General features: G+C 43.3%; 1 protein-coding gene across 9 annotated transcripts in view; it reads right to left on the reverse strand.

Annotated features, from left to right (window-relative positions):
- The window catches only part of RAP1GAP2 (RAP1 GTPase activating protein 2), a 1,165,364-nt gene that overhangs the window by 481,035 nt on the left and 664,442 nt on the right, over nt 1-19,887 (reverse strand). For 4 of the 9 annotated variants that reach the window (XM_077480478.1, XM_077480485.1, XM_077480480.1 and 1 more), the window contains exon 1: nt 6,646-6,779. The exons of 3 other annotated variants lie outside the window; for them this stretch is intronic. In XM_077480478.1, the coding sequence (XP_077336604.1) occupies nt 6,646-6,752 (107 nt within the window). In that variant the 5' untranslated portion in view covers nt 6,753-6,779. Of the gene's footprint in view, nt 1-6,645; nt 6,780-19,887 lie in introns of those variants that run through there. 2 more of the 9 variants (XM_077480479.1, XM_077480476.1) reach the window with 1 other exon arrangement.

The raw sequence follows: 19,887 nt of genomic DNA on the forward strand, positions 1-19,887 counted from the left end.
ATCCCATGTTTTTCTCACACAGTTAAGAGGGAGAATGTGAATCTGCTGCTGCTAGAAAGGTTCAAGCTAAATCATATATTATAAGATAATAATTTATTATGTATCTATTTAGGGCGCGTACACACGGGCGGACTGTCTGCCCAACTTAGTCCGCTGAACAGTGTTTCAGCGGACAATCCGCTCGTGTGTGGGCTTCAGCGGACTTTTTCAGCGGACAGTCTGACGAACAAAGTCTTACGGAATTTCCGTAAGACAGTCCGTTCAAACTTGGTTTTGTCCGTCCAAACTTGGTTTCAGCGGACAGTCCGCTCGTGTGTAGGCAAGTTGGACGGACTAAGTATGGCGCATGCTCAGAAAGGGTTTACACGGCCGAAGGTTGCATTGCAGTGTATAGGACGTCGTTTTTCTAGTCCCGTCGTACGTGCTGTACACGTCATCACGCACGCTTTCAGCGGACTGTCTGCTCATCGTGTGTGGTCAAGTCCGTTCATGCTAATTTTGAACGGACTGTCTGTCAGATTGTCTGCCGAACTTAGTTGGGCAGACAATCCGCCCGTGTGTACGCGGCCTTACTGTGAAATTACTGGTTTGAAGTTATAACTTCAAACTTCAGTAATTTGTCCGTTAAGCCACCTGCTTGAGTACAGTTTTTGAAAATATAGTAAATTACCTTAAAAATAATATATAACAATTATTTGTATATTACTTATGGTAATTAACCCCTTGCCACCACCCAGGCCAATTCTGACACTTCTCTCCTACATATAAAAATCATCATTTTTTTGCTAGAAAATTACACAGAACCCCCAAACATTATATACACTGTTTTATCAGACACCCTAGGGAAAAAAATAGTGGTCATTGCAACTTTTTATGTTACACAATATTTGCGCAGCAATTTTTCTTGGAAAGAAACTGTTTCATGAATAAAAAAACAAAACACTAAAGTTAGCCCGCTTTACTATGAATGGTATACTATACTATGGTATACTATGAAAGATGAGTAAGTAGATACCTAACATGTCACGCTTTAAAATTGTGCACACTTGTGGAATGGCACCAAACATCAGTATTTAAAAATCTCCATAGGCGAAGCTCCATAGGAGAAACTTTAAAAATGTGTACAGGTTACATATTACAGAGGAGGTCTAGTGGTAGAATTATTGCTCTCGCTCTAACGTTTGCAGCATATGTAACCTGTGTGTATCTGGCTCTGATACTAGCCAGTGCCTCGTCAGCCACTGACCTCACCGCACCTCCCTGCTATAGGATGACATCCCCCATGCCCAAAGCCTCCTACGATTACCACATCACCTGCCCCAAGAGGCTTTGTGGCTATATAGAACACACTTTGCATGCATGGTGGAGTGCCATCAAAGGGCTGGCTACTAAGGCCCAGAAGTCAACACTGGCTTTCTGGTGACATTAGAGAGAAAGCGGGAACAAGCATGGGACCGACAGAGCTGGCATCACTGGACAGGTAAGTATGCTATTTCCACTACTTCAGCTCAACCAAACAAACAAGAGGTCGCTAAGATTGAAATCAACTCCTCTGTGGGGAGTTGAGAGTGAAAATGCCTTTTGACATTCCTTTATTTATATTTTCTGACAGAAGTCAGCTGTTTGGCCGGCTTCTTTCGGACGTGCATGCTGGAAAACCAGTAGCCGACCGGCTCCCAAGCAGCGCTCTCAGCCATTGACCATGGTGTTCTGGTGGGGGGGGGGAGATATGTCAGAAAGCAATAACTCCTGGGGGGGGGGGGTTTTACATCAATGATGACATCATTTCTACTTGGCAAATGAATAAAAGGTGAGGAAAAGTAAAGCGGAACTAAATCCATCAATTTAACTAATTTCCAAAGTACTTACACTCAAGGCATGCCATGAATGATAGCTGTCACAGTTGCATGTGCTTTCAACCAAACCATCAAATGGCTGGTGTCATACTTGATCACATGTGCAGCACCATGGCAACTGCTGATCAAACAGCTAGGATGGAAGCTTCCTTGGCTGTAAAGAGTAGGGGGGTTTAGTTTAGCTTTAACCACTTCCTGCCCACTGGCCGTCAAATGACGGCTGGGCGGCGCGGCTCTCGTTTTGGGTGGATGTCATATGACGGCTTTCCAGAATGACCGCTCTTACTCACACCGTCTGACACACCACTACACCGATCTGGGTAAAGAGCCTCTGACGGAGGCACTTTACAAAGTGATCAGCCGTGTCCAATCATGGCTGATCACGATGTAAACAGGAAGAGCCGTTGATTCGCTTTTCCTCACTCTCATCTGACAGACACGAGTAGAGGAGAGCCGATCGGCTGCTCTCCTGAGGGGGGGGGGGGGGGGGTCTGTGATGATTGTTTATCAGCACAGCCCCCCCATTGCATACCCACCCAGGACCACCAGGGATTGCCACCACACTGACCCACCAGGTATGCCACCCTAGGCCACCAGGGAAATGCCAATCAGTGCCCAGGCAGCTGCCAATCAGTGCCCATCCCCAATGCCTGCCATCAGTTATGAATGCCACATATCAGTGCCACATATCAGTGCCACATATCAGTGCTCAGCAGTGCCACCTATCAGTGCCTAGCAGTGCCGCCCATAGGTACCCATCAGTGCAGACTTTCAGTGTCACCTATCAGTGCCCATAAGTGCCCACCAGTGCCACCCATGAGTGCCCATCAGTGCCACCTATTAATGCCCATTAGTGCTGCATATCAGTGCCGCCTCCCAGTACCCATCAGTGACACCTATTAGTGCCCATCGTTAGTGCCCTTCAGTGCCACCTCATTGGTGTCACCTCATCGGTGCCACCTTAACAGAAAGGAGAAAACTTACTTATTTACAAAATTTTATAACAGAAACAGAAGAAAAACTTTTTTTTTTTCAAAAATTTTAGGCCTTTTTTATTTGTTTAGCAAAAACTAAAAACCGCAGAGGTGATCAAATACCACCAAAAGAAAGCCCTATTTGTGGGAACAAAATGATAAAAATTCTGTTTGGGTACAGTGTAGCATGACCACGCAATTGTCATTTAAACAGCGACCGCGCTAAAAGCTGAAAATTGGCTTGGGCAGGAAGGGGGTGTAAGTGGCTGGTATTGAAGTAGTTAAACACTCCTGGCAGGGTTATAGTTTATCCCAACTTCTGTCACTTAGTATAGTTTGTCCCGATCCCTGTCACAGTTTGGTCTGCATGAAATGTAGAGAAAACTGTAAAAAGAGTAATGCTAAAGAAAAATAAATGAAAGCTGTGGATAGAATCTTTATGTGTATTAAAGTATTAATTACAAACGTTTTCATGATAGTTCAGCCACAGCCAGCCTTGGCCGTGTGCAACCTGTGCCTTTGTATATGATGCCAACCAGTGCGGGCGTACCCACATCTAGTTTTAGCTTTAGCTAATAATTAAAATATATAATAACCTATATAAGAGATATTCTTCTAATAGCACCTATAGATTACCACTAGGCACCTGTTCTCTCCCCTCCCCCTTCTCAGGTGATGAGGCTTTGTATGATCTACATCACCCTTGGGGCAGGTAAGGTGTATAATGGGAACTATGTACAAATATTAAAGGGTATTGGAGATGTTTCAAGTACAGTGTCACTTCTTCAGTATTTACGCTGAACTCCGTATAATCTAACATTGGTCATGGCTACAACATCATGCCCCTAATGCTCTACGCTTCTTGTTCCAGACATTAGGACAATGATGTCATACAAGGATCTGTTGCTTTGCAACACATAAATATTAAACTTTCCTAATACTCCGCCATCCTAGATCTGTATGAACTAACTGAATTAAACTTTTCGAAGCAGAGGAATTTTATCTCCTCTACAAAATCATTTCACTTTTGAGTTCTTTGCCTGACGCTATAAAAGGATGTGGAGGAAATCTAACTGTAATCATAGACGACAATGTATTTCGGCAACATAGGACTCCGTGCCGATATTACGACTCAGATCTAATCTGGAGTTTTAGATTATACTATCTACTGAATTGAAACAACTCCCAATTTCTGTATGTGATACAAATAATAGCACCAGTTGCAAAGATTTCTCAGCATGCTGAACGTTGTCTCCAGTAAAAATCTTTTTTTTCTGCGCCCAATTTATGGTTACAGTGAAATGATTATGATTGTTTTTGGACCCATTGTTAAAAATGTTCTTGCAGCCAGGAAAATAATCTTAGATCAGTCAACATACTATTACTGTGGGGCTACTAAACAGGCATCTGCCTGAGTCTTTGCATGGAGCATGAAAACTGGGGGGACCCATCAGCTCCTCCAGTGACAAGGGCCGAGAAGAGCTGATCCAGGTGCACATGCATGCATTACATCGCAGCTCAATAAAAGTAGTGAGATAAGAGAACAATCCTTTCACAGCACATGTTCTACTGTTAGAGAGATAAAAATGCAGCTGTTGTGGGAACTTGGCAGTGGTGAGAAGACTAGACAAATATCAGATGTCGCCCAATACCGATGAGAAAATATGCCACTGCGTTATAGACATTGCTACTGTAGCATAAAGTAACCCATAAACAGATTTATGACTGATGAAATCATGCAACAATCTGGCTGTATGTGAAGGAAAAATGACAAATACGCACCAGCATCTGGGATGTCATTGGGCAGGCTGGAAATTGTTTTGATAGCTGCCCGTTAAGGCAGAGATAAGTTGCCACCTTGTACCACTATGGGCAGCAGCCTTTCTCAACTAGGGTTCCTCAAAATGTTGCTATGGGCAGCTTGGGCAATTTCTGATTCTCAGACAAGTAACTAATGGCAACCCTGATCTTTTTAGCTATACTAAGACCCCTTTCACACTGAGGGCATTTTGCAGGTGCTATAGCGTTAAAAATAGCGCCTGCAAAACGCCCTAAAGAAGCTGCTCCATTCACTCCAGTGTGAAAGTCAGAGGGCTTTCACACTGGAGCGGTGCGTTGGCAAAAGTCCTGCCAGCAGCTTCCTTGGAGCGGTGAAGGAGCGGTGAACTCACCGCTCCTCTACTGCTCCTCCACCGCTGCTCCCCATTGAAATCAATGGGGCAGCGCTGCGATACCGCCGAAAAAAAGGCCGCTCCGGGGGTGTTTTGCGGGCGGATTTGACCCCTTTTTGGCCGCTAGCGTGGGGATGAAACCACCCCGCCAGCGGCCGAATAGATGATGGTAAAGGAGCGCTAAAGATAGGGCCTATTTACCACTGACACCCTAGACGGCTCCGTGTGGAAGGGGTCTTAAGGTCCTTTTTACACAGTTGGTGATCAGCATCAGGTACGAACCTCCATGTAAAATATGTAAGAATGTAAATAGGGGCATCCGTTTACATTCAATTACCTCCAACTCTGTCCAGGTTCACAGAATAAATGGGGACAAGGTTTATGTCCTTTTCCCTTTTTCCGGCCGAAATGTGATGGATCAGAGGTAGCTTGATGTATATTGCCACAAGTCTATTTACACCTCTCTCTGCTCTTAGATTCAATATGGGTTTGAAGGGCTCCCATAGTAAAAACTGAATGGACAGATTTACAAAAGGGCCATTCATTCTGTTCTGATTCAGAAGGAGATCTTTTCATAGATCACTCACTGATCAGACCAGATAAGGCCCATATGGAAGAGGCCTAAGTGGACATTTTTCGCAATGACCGCAAATGTAAGGAGCATTCTTCTCAGTGACCACTATGCTATATTACCATGAGCCAATGATATAATTATTCTGAGACTGGAAAGTTATTTCAAGGGTTCCTCCAGGTTAAAAAGGTTGATAAACGCTGTTTTGAAGCACCTGGCCTTCAAACACTGTCCAAAAGATGTGCATATGGAGATTGTTCTATGGTTTATCCATAGGTGATCATAAATGGCATACTAATACCAAATGCAGATCACCACTTGTGCTAGTTGTGTCATATAGGGGCTAACAGTAGAGCGATAATGAACACTTAGAAGTTAAAGAGTATTATATGACAACTTATTGTCATGACAACTTATTGCCTATCATTACTTTTTCTCTGGAGAAAAGGGATCAAACCTCTCACAGCGCATGTGCAACCTCTATCTGTATATCTTTTTGCAGAGATCACAGCAGACCATTCCAGAAAGGATGGGGACATGGGGAAAGGGGAATATGCTGATCTATGGCCAGCTTGCTCCTGACTTAACAAATCCAAACCCTTGTGTGTGGTCAAACATGCCATTAGCAATTGCACAAGCTGTCAATTACCTAGTGTGATGACCTTAATTTCTACCCTTGTAAAACTTGTTTTGAGATGCTAACTAAGCTGTTTTGTTTGCATCTTTGTTCATCTCCCCCCTACACACTGGCGTACTAATGACTTATTGTTTCCCTGCTGCCTTTTAAGATATCTAGCCTCAGCAGGACCTGGATTTTGTTCACAGTAGGGTTGTGCTCCCACTCTTGTTTTCACTAGCTCCTCAACAACCCACAGTCATTCATTGTACAAATACAATAAGTCATTGCAAACTCTTGCTTGCTACACAGCATGCATGGGCCCCACAGAGAGACCGCAAGGTGAGCCTAACACATAACAGCAACTCCCACAGCATTAACTCTCTGTGGTCGAGCCAGCTCTAGCAATACACGGAATAAGGCTAAGAAACAGGAGTTAACGGTCTGTACGGTTTACCTTCGCTCTCGGTTCTGTTTCCGTGATTTGTGTAGCAATCCAATTAAAACCACAGCTGCACGGATACCTGCTTTTTTGGAATGGATTCTCTCCGTTGGTTGTGACATAGTTACCGGCTCCAATATCCAAAACCAAAGTAGAAATAATAATAATAATAAAAAAAACTTAGGCGCCAAAACCTGCGGAAAGGTTTCTTTTCTCCACTCCTGTTTATTTGCTTTGGAGGTGTACGGGTTGAGACAGGTGACTTTTAGCCCAGTGACCTTCAGGTCACCTGTCACACATTTAGCCCCCACGTTCAGGATCTCTCTATTCCAGGACAAGCGGAGATATCCAAAGGTTGCTGCCAGTTTTCTATAGAAGTCACTTTCCAAAGTGCTGCAGTGGCAGTTACAATGACAAGCCTATCCCGGTAGGAAAAACTCATCTGTGGCTCCGCCAGAGGACCAAATGTCTTTCTCCCTTGGGTTCTCAGAAATATTCCAAGACAAGTTTCAGCTCATAGACCATTGACAGTGTGTGACTTTCCTCCACTGATCCATGATGGTGCTAGAAGACACATGCATGCACACAGAACAAACACACACGCAAACCGATGCGGAGCTGTAACAAGGGGGATGTCATGAAATCAAAGCCCAGGAGAGGGAGGGTGGGAGAAAAACAAACACTTTCCCACTAGCACACGGAGACACAATGGCTTGGAGTTGGCCCTGCACCTGCTGGATAAAATATTAACTTTCACAGGCAAGAGGATGCTGAGTGTGTGTGAAGTAGGCGTTGGATTTAGCATCTTTGGCTGCACAGGCTAAGGATACCAGGATCTGCAAGGTGGGTGTTACCAGACGGCTTATTTCCTCCTCTTTCCTCATTCTTTCCCTACTCACTGCAGAAAGCTATGGATGGATTTGGTGACAGGGAACAGCAAAGTCTGGACGGAGTTGTTCAGAACTGGCTGCCTTTTGTGCACAGGCAGCAGTGGAGTTGGTGTGGCAGCAGCAGAGACAATACATATTTAAGGGAGGAGGGACAATGTTGGATTTAACCCTGTCTCTACCTCATAGCTATATAGCTACTTATACTGTATATGCTGTTGAAAAATATGTAAAGGAGGAAGCTTATCTTTGCTGTCAGATGCTGTTGATGTTTAGCGGTCAAGCCAATAATTTTTTTTTTTTTCTTCTCCATTAGATGCTGAATATTTGATTGCTGATGAAAGGCTGTACTAAACATGGCTGGGCACCGACAGCGACTTATTGCAGGCAGAGATAAGCAATTAATGAAAAAATCCCCTTTGCCAGCAGTTCACCCTGCAAACCGGTTTAACGCTTTATGATGAACTAATCTGCTATATTTTCACTTTAGTTGCAAATATTTGTATTAAAGTAAATTGCAACGTGTGATACTGACCACATAACTATGAAAGTTGTGGTTAAAATCATTTAAAAAAAATCACATACAATGGGCATGAGTTCCATATTCTGCATGAGTTTAAAAAATCTATATTATTATTATTATTCACAATTTATATAGCGCCAACAGTTTATGCAGCGCTTTAAAATGTATAGGGGGGACAACACAATTACAGTACAATACAAAAGGTACAGGAGGGCCCTGCTCGTAGAGCTTACACTCTAAAGGGAGGGGGTGGTATATATATATATTGTATTTTATATATATATATATATATATATATATACACATGTGTGTGTATATATATATATATATATGTATATATATATATATATATATATATATATATATATATATATATATAAATATATGTATATATATATATATATATATATATATATATATATATATATATATATATATGTATGTATATATATATATATATATATATATATATATATATACTTCTTATACAGATATATACTGTATAAGAACACAAGTAGAGTGTTAACGTAATCAAACACACCACCTGCTTGATGACATGGAGATTGCCTAAATAATTGAGATGAATGACAGGTAATCATTACCATATATTTTTCATGGGGATGTTGTAACTGATGCTAAATATAAGTCAAATAATTATGTTCTCCACCACAGTTGAACGTTCTGCATTTGTTAAGACTGAAGAAAGTTAAAGCAGTCATTTTTTCAACTTTCCATATTTTAAATCTGCTGCCACTATTGTTTTAAATGTGGATAGTAAAACATGTTTTTTCTGCCAGTAAATACCTTATACAGCCCACTTCCTGTTTCTTATCTGGTAAAACGACTAGGCTTATGACATTATGCACAGCTCTCTCTCCTGAGAGTTTGCCAGGAAGGGGTGATGACTTATAAGAGGGTCAATGAGAGCTGCAGAGCTGGAGGTGTGCCTCTGTGTGCCTGTGTAAATCCAGAAAGTGAACAGGCAGCAGCTTCAGCTGCCCACAGTTAAAATGGATGCAGCCAGACTGAGTGGAGGGAGATTTCTGCAGCATATTTGGCAAGTACAGAATCACAGTATATATAAAATAATATGCAAAGTGGTTGAAGGGAAGCTTCAGAATGGCAAAGATGTTTTTATTACAAATTATGTGAGCAGACTGCTGTTTCTCTTTAAAGTGCATGTAAACCCAAAATTTATTGTAATACATCTGCATGTGGGCAAGGCTGCTCTGCACATGTGGGTGCCTTTTGGCTTATTTGTGTTTACCAATGCCTAGGACCACACGGGGAATGTGTTCATGTGAAAGTCAAACATTAAGGCGGTACCCCGCTTAGAGATGAGATGCAGTAGTTGATTACACTAGCCCTTCCGTAAAAATACTATTCCGTATCACTACGCACTTTATTTGTGGATGCTGCATTTAAGAGGGACACTGCTGAGACTGTGCCCTCTCAATTAGTCCAGCGTACCTATCCCACCCTGCTCCCAGTGACAGAATGGGATCCTAGCACAGACCCCATGCTTTAACTTACTTAACTCCTATACTCTCCCATAGTTTAGCCACATGGTCTCCGTAATGTGGGTTCAGTCCTGATATTTTCAGGGAACCAACCACTGGGGAGGAAGCCAGATCACCGACACCTTGCTACCAGAGGACCCTCCACCATACCAGGTATCACGCCTCAAGACAGGCTGTATTGCTCCTTACACTAGTTCTCGTTACCTTTAGTAGTGGCCTTGCTTCATACCCTATATGTGCTTTACTGACCCTGTTCTTTGATACATCAGAGACCATCATGCACTCCTTTGAATGACTTCAGACCAGGCTTTAACAGTTTGACAACTTTTATTGTAACTCTTCTTGGCAGAACAAATGAGCATAACAAAGTCCAGACCCAAAACTCACTAATGTAGGTGGCTGCCCAGACATACCTTTACAGATGCTAGTCCATAGCTGGTGATCTTCAATGACTGGTAGTGTCCATTACTAGACCAGCAACACAATTCCAGGTACAAAAACTTTCATTTAAATATATTCCTCAATAGTCACCAAATATTTTAGACCCCTTTCACACTGGGGCGCTTGCCTGTAAAGCGCCTGAAAAGTGCCTCTCAAGCAACCCCAGTGTGAAAACCTGAATGTTTTCACACTGGGGAGGAAAAAAGTCCTGGAAGCAGCATCTTTGGGGCGGTGTGGGAAACGCCCTGCCTATTGAAATTAATGGGCAGCTCTGCCAAAGCACCTGCAAAGCGCTTCGGCAGCACCATAGCGCTAATAACTCTTTTTTTCAGGGGTTAACTGCTAGCGCCCGCACCGCCCCAGTGTGAAAGGGAACTCAATCTACTTTGTGTGCACCAACAGCCTTTGTATAACCAGATATTACCTTGTAAATATCATATCATATCATCACTGTGTTATACATATCCTGTGCAGAGAACAGGGCTGTGGGAGGGACCCAGCAGGCCCCTCCTACTACAGGCTACCTGCAGACAACTACAGGAAGGGGCGGAGACAAGAGAGGTCTGAAGAAGGAGCTGTGCATGCTCCAAAATGCATTACCGCCCACCACCTCCACTTGATGTCACATCGCGGCATCAGTTTCAGCTTGGTTCCAGAACCCAGGCTGCCTCATCGCATCTTCACCTTCTCACTAATCCACATCACCAGGGACCCTGACAGCTGCAGAATGGCTCTCTCTCCCCCAGACAGACGAGGATTAATCATTATATGCCTATGACCTCTTACTATCTTGAAAGTGTTCTTAATCCATTGTGCCTGTAATACATCTTTTAACCACTGCACTTAGAGGCAACTTTTTCTTTTATGACCCTCCAGAGCTGCTTCTTCTCTACAAAGTGTTGCCTTCAGTGCCATCTCTCCACTGCTACTAAGGACCGGATACCCAGCCTCACCAGAGCGCCCTCATCTCTCCCTCCTTTCAGGGGCAGAGACAAGACCCTCCATCCTGCACAAGGAGAGAGAACAGCAGTGACCGGTCTTTATTATAGGAAGTTCCTGCACAGAGGCAAAGTTTCACACTGGATTACTGCACAAACTGGAAGCAATACACATAGTACACCAAGATTCAAATAAGAATACACATGTCTCTTGCATTGGGACATGTTCTGTTGATTCTGGAGTTCACATTTAAAGTACATGTATATGTTTGCTAAAAATGTCCCCCATCCCCTCATGACATTTGGTTCCCCCTTTGTAATAACCCTGCCCGATGTCTTTGGCCACCCATGCCCTCTGTCATTTGGCTGGTAACAATTAAACATCCCATTGACCTGGATAGGACATACACGTATAACAGAAGTAAAATTGTGTTCAAATTTATGGCTGTGCGGGTATGAGTGAGTGTCCTTGCACAAAAAGGTGAAAAAGGTTCCTGAGAACAAGTAGTGCACCTAATTCAATGTGAGAATGAGCTGACCAGTCTGTAAGGTTGTTGCTAGGAGTGTTTCTGTATGGTGTCTTTTTACCTGGCAGTTCTACAGCAAGTCTTGGCTACAGAGCAATCCACCATTTAACCAGTTACCAGATATTTGCCATAAGCTGTGTTCAACACCCAACTACCTTGCTAACTAGCTACCTCCCAAAGGTAGGAACTACAAAGAGTGTTCCATGAAAAGGATACATCCAATGACCTTGTTGGCACTATTCTCAAACAGTATCTGCAAATCACAGAGCACCCTAATACAATATCATAATCAGCGGTGGCTGGTGCTCAATATTTTGGGCAGGGTGGCAAACTAACCTCCCTGGGAGATGGGCGGAAATGCGAGGATCCTCCCTCCCCCGCACGCGCACACGCAGGAGATAGACGGGCAATCAGATGTCTTCATTTAGGAGGCAGAGGGAAGGTAGAGCCGGGGACACTCTGACCATTTCTCCCAGGCGGACTTCAAAGACATCTTCAAATGGAACAACAGGGTGGTGGGCAACCTGCTCTTCTACCATCGTCTGCCTTATGGGTAGGGATGAGTTCAGGCGTGTTCACATGGAACACGTGCAGAGCCAGCCAGGAAGTTGGTGCAGCGCTGCGCTAATCACAGGCAATGAGACATTGCCCGATCTCTGCAGCCGCACATCGGGGCAATGTCTCACTGCCTGTGATTAGTGCAGCCCTGCTTCCTGGAGGGCTCTGCACATGTTCCATGAGAACACGTATGAGCTCATCCCTACTCATGGGGTGAGTCCGTGAATGATGCAGCATACAAAGAGACACTGACAGCTTAGCATGGACTGTGTGCTTCGCCTCCTGGCCAAACAGGAAGTGCGTCCTGAGACCCGATTGGCCGGGAGGAGAATCTGGAAGACAATAGCGAATAATTATAATAATAATTCACTATTGTCACACAGCAGAGTGGGCTCAGGGCGCAGTGCCCAACCCCACCCTTTTTGGAAGCCAATTAGAGCCATAGGCTCTAATCATGTACTTAAAGTGGAGCTCCACCCTAAAGTGGAGCTTCCGCTCATTGGAACCCTCCCCCCCTCCGGCGCCACAATTGGCACCTTTCAGGGGGGAGGGGGGTGCAGATACCTGTACAGTACAGGTAACTGCACCCACTTCCGGCATAGATATCCGCAGAATCTGCAGATATTTATGCCCCTTCCCGCGGGTCCCCCGCTGTCTGCTGGGAAACACATGGATCCCAGAGACAGCGGGGACCATACTTATTGCGCAGCGCGACTCGCGCATGCGCAGTAGGGAACCGGGAAATGAAGCCGCAAGGCTCCACTTCCTGATTCCCATACCCAAGATGGTGGCGGCAGCACCCGAGAGACGATCGAGAGATTGGCTTTGGGTGCCGACATTGCGGGCGCGCTGGGCAGGTAAGTGTCCTTATTTTAAAAGTCAGCAGCTGCAGTATTTGTATTTGCTGGCTTTTTAAAAAAAAAAACGGCGGAACTCCCACTTTAAAAAAAAAAAAATTGAAATCAATGCGTCCGGCACCCTGCATGTGGATTAGGGGCCAGGCGTATGCATTAGGGGGCGGCAAGGATGGGCCGCCACTGATCATAATACAGTACCAAAAATAGGGTGGGTTACTTCCGCTGTTCCTCTATTTTTCAGGAGTTCAGTGTTAGGGTGGTCTCCCAACTTTCCACCAATATCCAATAGAAAAAAATGACAGGATACGTTCTCCAATGCAAAAATGTATTGTTATCTAATAGCTCTTCGAAGCATAACAATATAATGCATAATGCGCTACTGTACAGTTACAAGCATACCATGCTCTTCATCAGGCTTTGTGCAATAATCTACTAACAACCTCATATTTTTATATCAATACCACAGGGTTTAGCCTCACAGGTGTATCCCATTACTTCCATTATCACTCCAATTCTAAATGTAACCCTCCCCAAACTTGAATCCTAATACAAACTAAATCTAAACATTACTAGTGCATGCCTATTACTCATCTAATTCTTCAGTTCCTGGTGTAGTAGAAAGAATCAGTTCCTGTACATATTTACACTACAGATTAGTCAATCATCATAGAAGGATCAAAAGAAAAACAGAAAAAACAAACAAAAACCAAATCTCTATTTCTCTTTAGGCTGTCAGTCAGCCATAGTCCATCTCCAAAAACACTCCATGTTTCCTGCTCTGTGTGGTTCCGTTCAACCCGTATAGAAGCATGAAATTTACCTTTCACAATCTTCATAAAAGAAGGTATAAATCGTAATCCCTACTCATTCCCTCAGGGTGCGGGTACCATCATTTATTTATCCACCATACTTCTCTTTGTTTTAATTTTAAAATCATGTCACACCCTCTCCGATCTCTGAGTATTTTCTCTAAAACCATAAATCTCAGGTCCAAATCCTTGTTCAAGAAAATGCCTGGAAACTGGCAAAAATGGTTGTTTGTGTCTGGTGCTGGGCAATCCTGTCTTTAATTTTTTGAGTGGTCTTTCTCACATTCTCATCACTGACTGTTTTACCCTACAGAGTTGACTCCTCACAATGGATATAAATACATTTGGTGGGTGAAAACTGACAATAGTTGGTTTCTATCTGTAGGTTTAGTATATAGATCATATTCTATCCGACTCTGATCTATGTAGATTCTCATGTCTAAAAAGGCAACCGACTTCCCACCTATGTTTATTTTAAATTGTATTCCTGGACAATATTCATTGAGCATTCCATCAAATCTTTTCAAAGACTCAATGGTGCTCAGGTGGCGCAATGAGTTTTGAATAAATTGTTGGAAAATATGTACTTATGTTCAAATTCATTCATAAAAGTGCAGGCATATGGTGGGGCAACATTAGAGCCCATAGCAACTCCATTTAGCGGCATAAAAGCCCCGAAAGATGATGCACAAGAAAGACCGCAGTTTCCTGAAGACACGCAGACTAAAGACATGGATTACTGGAACCATGTCTTGTGGTCTGATGAAACCAAATAAACTTATTTGGTTCAGACGGTGTTGATCATGTGTGGCAGCAACCAGGTAAGGAGTACAAAGACAAGCTTGTCTTGCCTACAGTCAAGCATGGCAGTGGGAGTGTCATGGTCTGGGGCTGCATGATTGCTGCCGACACTGGGGAGCTACAGTCCATTGAAGGAACCATGAATGCCAACATGTACTGTGACATACTGCAGTAGATCCCCTCCCTTCGGAGACTGGGCTGCAGGGCAGTATTCCAACATGCTAACAACCCCAAACACACCTCCAAGATGACCGCTGCCTTGATAAAGAAGCTGAGGGTAAAGGTGAAGCACTGGCCAAGCATGTCTCCAGACCTAAACCCTATTGAGCATCTGTGGGGCGTCCTCAAATGGAAGGTGGAGGAGCGCAAGGTCTCTAACATCCACCAGCTTAGTCGTCATGGAGGAGTAGAAGAGGACTCCAGTGGCAACCTATGAAGCTCTGGTGAACTCTATGACCAAGAGGGTTAAGGCAGTGTTGGAAAATAATGGTGGCTACACAAAATATTGACACTTTGGGCCCAATTTGGAAATTTGTACATAGGGGTGTACTCACTTTTGTTGCCAACGGTTTAGACATTAATGGCTGTGCAAATTTACACTGTTATACAAGCAGTACACTCACTACTTTACATAGTAGCAAAGTGTAATTTCTTCAGTGTCACATGAAAAGATATAATAAAATATTTACAAAAATGTGAGGGTTGTGCTCACTTTTGTGAGATACTCTATATAACTTAATGCATAGCTGGCACTGCTAGTGAAATGTGGTACTTTGTCATCAATAATCAGCTAAAATTTCACTTGAGCAGGATGTGAAATGAGGAAAAAATACTTGATTAGTTCCTATATATATATATATATATATATAAATATATATATACACTTCCTTTTTTCTCCAGTTTTTGTAAATAAATCCCATCATAATTATTGTCAGAAACAATTTCCCAAGAGCTCTGCAATCTTACATGTGTTAACAAGTATGGGAAGGCAAATGCATCTTAAAAGAAAAAGATTAAGCTAATAGTGTCGTCTTGTTAGGAAACGCACAAGCTTTCAACGCTGTCCTTTCTCAGTGCATATTATCTGCAGCAAATGGTCATGTTTAGTGGCAGCAAAGTATTGATACTCTCTTGTCATGAAAGAGTTGCTAAGGATGTCTCGGGCAGTAAGTGCCTTTGAGAGAGTTCTTAGTAGACAAGGAATACATCACTAGAATTTATTTCATTTCTCTTATATTATGATTTGCTATTTTTGGCAGCATTTCAAGAGAAATGACATTGTAGATGATAGGAATAAAGTAACACTGTTCACATAAGTTAGTATGAGGGTTTGTTTTAAAACTATTTAAAGGAGGAAGTGGGCCTGTTTAATGCAGATCACCTCATTCATGCTAACTTTATTCTGATATTGATAATGGGAAATTACTTGTTAATAAAAAACAGTTAACGTTATTAGTTATCCCAAAGAAGATAAGGCGAAAAAAGGGGAAGATATGGGTGAAACCGTTGTTAGAAAAGTAGACATTGCAATCACAAACACAGCATATCAGATATCAATATGTATGAAAATGTTGGCTGGTAGTGGTTTCTGGAACCCTCCAATGGCCATGGAACAAAAAAGGAGAGGAAAAGAAGAAACCACTGTGTAAGCATGGTAAACCGTGAAGGAAACAAGCAGGACAAAACTCTGGATAGCCGCACACTGGAAAAAGAGTGTGCGGCTATCCAGAGTTTTGTCCTGCTTGTTTGCTCATGGTGTGTGTAATGGTCAGCACCTGGGGCTCATCAATAGGAGACAGAACTTCAGTCCTCGAGGATTACTTTGGAGCGGTGGTTTATCCTTTCTATCAAACAGTGAAGGAACTTATAGAAAGTGGTGAAAGGGTAGGTATTGCACATAAATGATATGAGTATGTGGCATCTCCATAGATCTACCGTGATGACCTTGTTAGGTGCAAACGTATACCTAAGTATGCAACAGTAGCAGTGGACACAATATCTTTGGGGAGTTTTCGCCTTACATGTACTGGTGAGAAGACTCCAGGATTCATACAAAGGGGAGACTGCTGACACTGTGTGTGTTCTTTTCCAAACAAATAGACTTTATTTTCATGCCAACTAATTTTTGCCACCTTTCCCTAATCTGCTATAGAGGAGCATTGTATTTGTTTTTACCCTGTTTTGCACTGGGCTACATACACTACCCATCCTCGGGTCTGTGTTTGTTTATTTCATCCCAAAGCAGATACCTAAAATGGGATTTAAAAGTCGGCTCTGGGTAAAATGAAAAGTTTGCATTTAAAGGGTTTCAGAATTGAAAAGGTAAACTAATGCCGCGTACACACGACTTTCCGGCAGACCAGGTCTGAAGGTCTTCCCGACAGACTTTTTAGCAGAGTTCCGACGGACTTTCGAACGAACGGACTTGGCCACACACAAACGGACTAAGTCCGTTCGAAAGTCCGTTCGTTATGAACGTGATGACGTAAGATGGGACTAAAAAAGGAAGTTCAATAGCCAGTAGCCAATAGCTTCCCTTGCGTTGTATTTGGTCCATTGGACCAGCATACAGATGAACGGTTTTCCCAATAGGAATTGAGTCCGTCTGACAGATTTGAAATGTTCTATTTCTAGGTCCATCGGATTTTTAAAATGAAAAACGATCGGACTAGCCCACACACAATTGGATTGTCCGATGGACTGATTGCGTCTGACCTAGTCTGCCGGAAAGTCTGGATGTGTGTACGCGGCATTACACTGTACACCCTCTCCCTTGCAGTACTTACCTCCATGGGTAATGACCGACATAGAGGGCCGGGGATTTGAAATTCCCAGTCCTCTCCCCCTTCTCTCTGTAGGGCTTCTGGGACAGATCAGAGTAATTCTTTGTGCCAGCACTAACCAATCATTACTGTTCTGATCTCTCACAGAAGCCCTGCAGAAAAAAAGGGGGGGAAGAGTAGGGATTTCAAATTCATGAAACTCTAGATCAGCTGAGTTGTCATTTTAACAAGATATTTCTCACACACAGCATACTTATAATTACACTCCAAAATACATTCTGCTACTTCTGAGTATGGGGATACCATATATGTGAGACTTTTTCACAGCCTAGCCACACAGAAGGGCCCAAAATCCAAGGAGCACCTTCAGGCGTTCTAGGTACATGAACTACGTATCTAATTTCTGGGCAACCTATCACAATTTTGGAGGCCCTGGAGCAACAGGACAGCAGACACTGTATCTGGTGTGTCGTGATTAGCACTCACGAGTCTTGCAGAGGAGGTAGATCAAAACACAAGTGTTTTTTTTATTGTCAACATTCCTAAGAAGCTAAATCCATCTTTCTCAAGACACTGCGATTGGCTTACTAAAGGCAAATCCACTTTGCACTACAAGTGAACTGCAAGTGCATTGGAAGTGCAGTCTCTGTAGATCTGAGGGGAAGATCAAAATGAGGGAAGCTCTGTTGATTTCTATCATCCAATCCAATTGCATGTCCCCCTCAGATCTACAGCGACTGGCCAAGGCTGCTCACAGTGGCCTGGTACAACAATCAATGATTGTTGCAAGCAGGAGATATGAGAGGATGTACGGGTACATTCACTCGCATCAGAGCTGCTCCTGTCCAGCTGTTTAAATACTTTGGCTGGTTGGGAAGTGGTTAAACAGAAGTTGAAAAAGCCAGGCAGCAGGAAAAGCACTGGCAGCTGGTCGCTCTGCAGCTTTTTCCATTGCTGACTTACAATGCTTTGTTCTGCACGGTGTCTCTGTGTGGAGGTGGACATCTTGATATAGTCCCAAGACTTCCCAGAGCTGTGCTGCCATAAGTGATGCAGAATGTATACAGACCCCATGCTTAGTAAGTCAAAATCTATAGACTTGCTTTAAAATACTCCCTCCACAGCACAGAACACCCCTCCATATTTCAACCAGGGAACTTTGTATGCAGTGGCCCGGTGAGCTAAGCACAGGTGCCACTAGAAACCATGGGGCCTTGTAAAGCCTACCTGCTAGTGTCCCCCCAAACAGCCCCTTCCCCCTAACTGTACACATACAGCCACCACCTGTACACACAAAGTCTCTCCTATCACCACTTGTATACACATAGACCCCCCTATCTGTACACAGACGCACCCCCAACCCTAAAAGTTCTATGAAAAGATACAGTGCTAAGCTGGAGCTAAGCATAGGCAGCACACATCGAAGAAGTGCACATGTAGCAAGTGGCCAGAGGTGACCGTCATTTTTACCCCTTTACCCTTTTAGTGTGCATGGAGTACTCCTACTGCAAGGGCAGGTTTACCCAGAGTTCAGCTCAAACTTTCTATATTTTCCCTACAGCACAGCAATCTTCAGTTTTTGAGTTCAGTTCCACTTTAAGGTCTCATGCACAGTGGACGTTTTCTTTTACGTTTTTACAGCAGCTGTTTTTGGCTGGAGACGTTTTTTTCTACAGTCATTAAACTCTCCATCATGTTATCCTATGTGTCCATGCACACTAATGCCCCATACACGCGGTCGGATTTTCCGATGGAAAATGTTCGATGGGAGCTTTTTGTCAGAAATTCTGATGTGTAGGCTCCATCGGAACATTTTCCATCGGAATTTCCGTCACATAAAATTTGAGATCTGGATCTCAAATTTTCCGACAACAAAATCCGGTAATTCTGATCGTGTGTACACAATTTCGTAGCACAAAGTTCCCTGCATCAAGCAGAGGCGCACTGGCTATAGAACTTCATTTTTCTCGGCTCGTCGTACACGTTGTACGTCAACACATTCTTGACATTCGCAATTTCCGACCAACTTTGTGTGACCGTGTGTATGCAAGACAAGTTTGAGCCAACATCTGTCGGAAAAAATCCATGGATTTTGTTGTCGGAATGTCCGATCAATGTCCGATCGTGTGTACGGGGCAATAGGCTGTTATCAGCAGTTTTGGGCAGTAGCGTTTTTGATCAGTAAAAAAAAAAAAAAAACTAGTGGGTTCTGAGAGAAGTTTTTCTGCTGTAACGCTGATAAACATTGATAAACGCTCAAAAACGTCGCTCACCAGAGTTTTTTAATGTTTTTGAACCATTGAAAAAAAAGAAAAAAACATTTTCTTAAAAAAAAAAAAAGAAAAAAAAAGCTAAAACACTAATGTCTAGGGGAGAGGTGAAAAGGTTACATGATCCTCTGCTCTGCTGGCAGATGGTGCTCCCCTACACTCTGGCGATGGACTGTCCCTCGGCATCATCACATCTAGTGTAGGGCTATGGACCCTTCTTTGCTCCTGATGATGTCATGACCCTAGACTGCTGGAGAATGGGAGAAAAGAAGCTGCACTTATAAATGTGCATCACAGACAGCACTACAATGTTCTCATTATTTAACCATTGTTGTTCTCCATA

This window comes from Lithobates pipiens, unplaced genomic scaffold (genome assembly GCF_037356315.1).
Source record: "Lithobates pipiens isolate NorthernLeopardFrog02 unplaced genomic scaffold, aLitPip1_a1.2 Scaffold_16, whole genome shotgun sequence".
NCBI classification, from domain to species: Eukaryota; Metazoa; Chordata; class Amphibia; order Anura; family Ranidae; genus Lithobates; species Lithobates pipiens.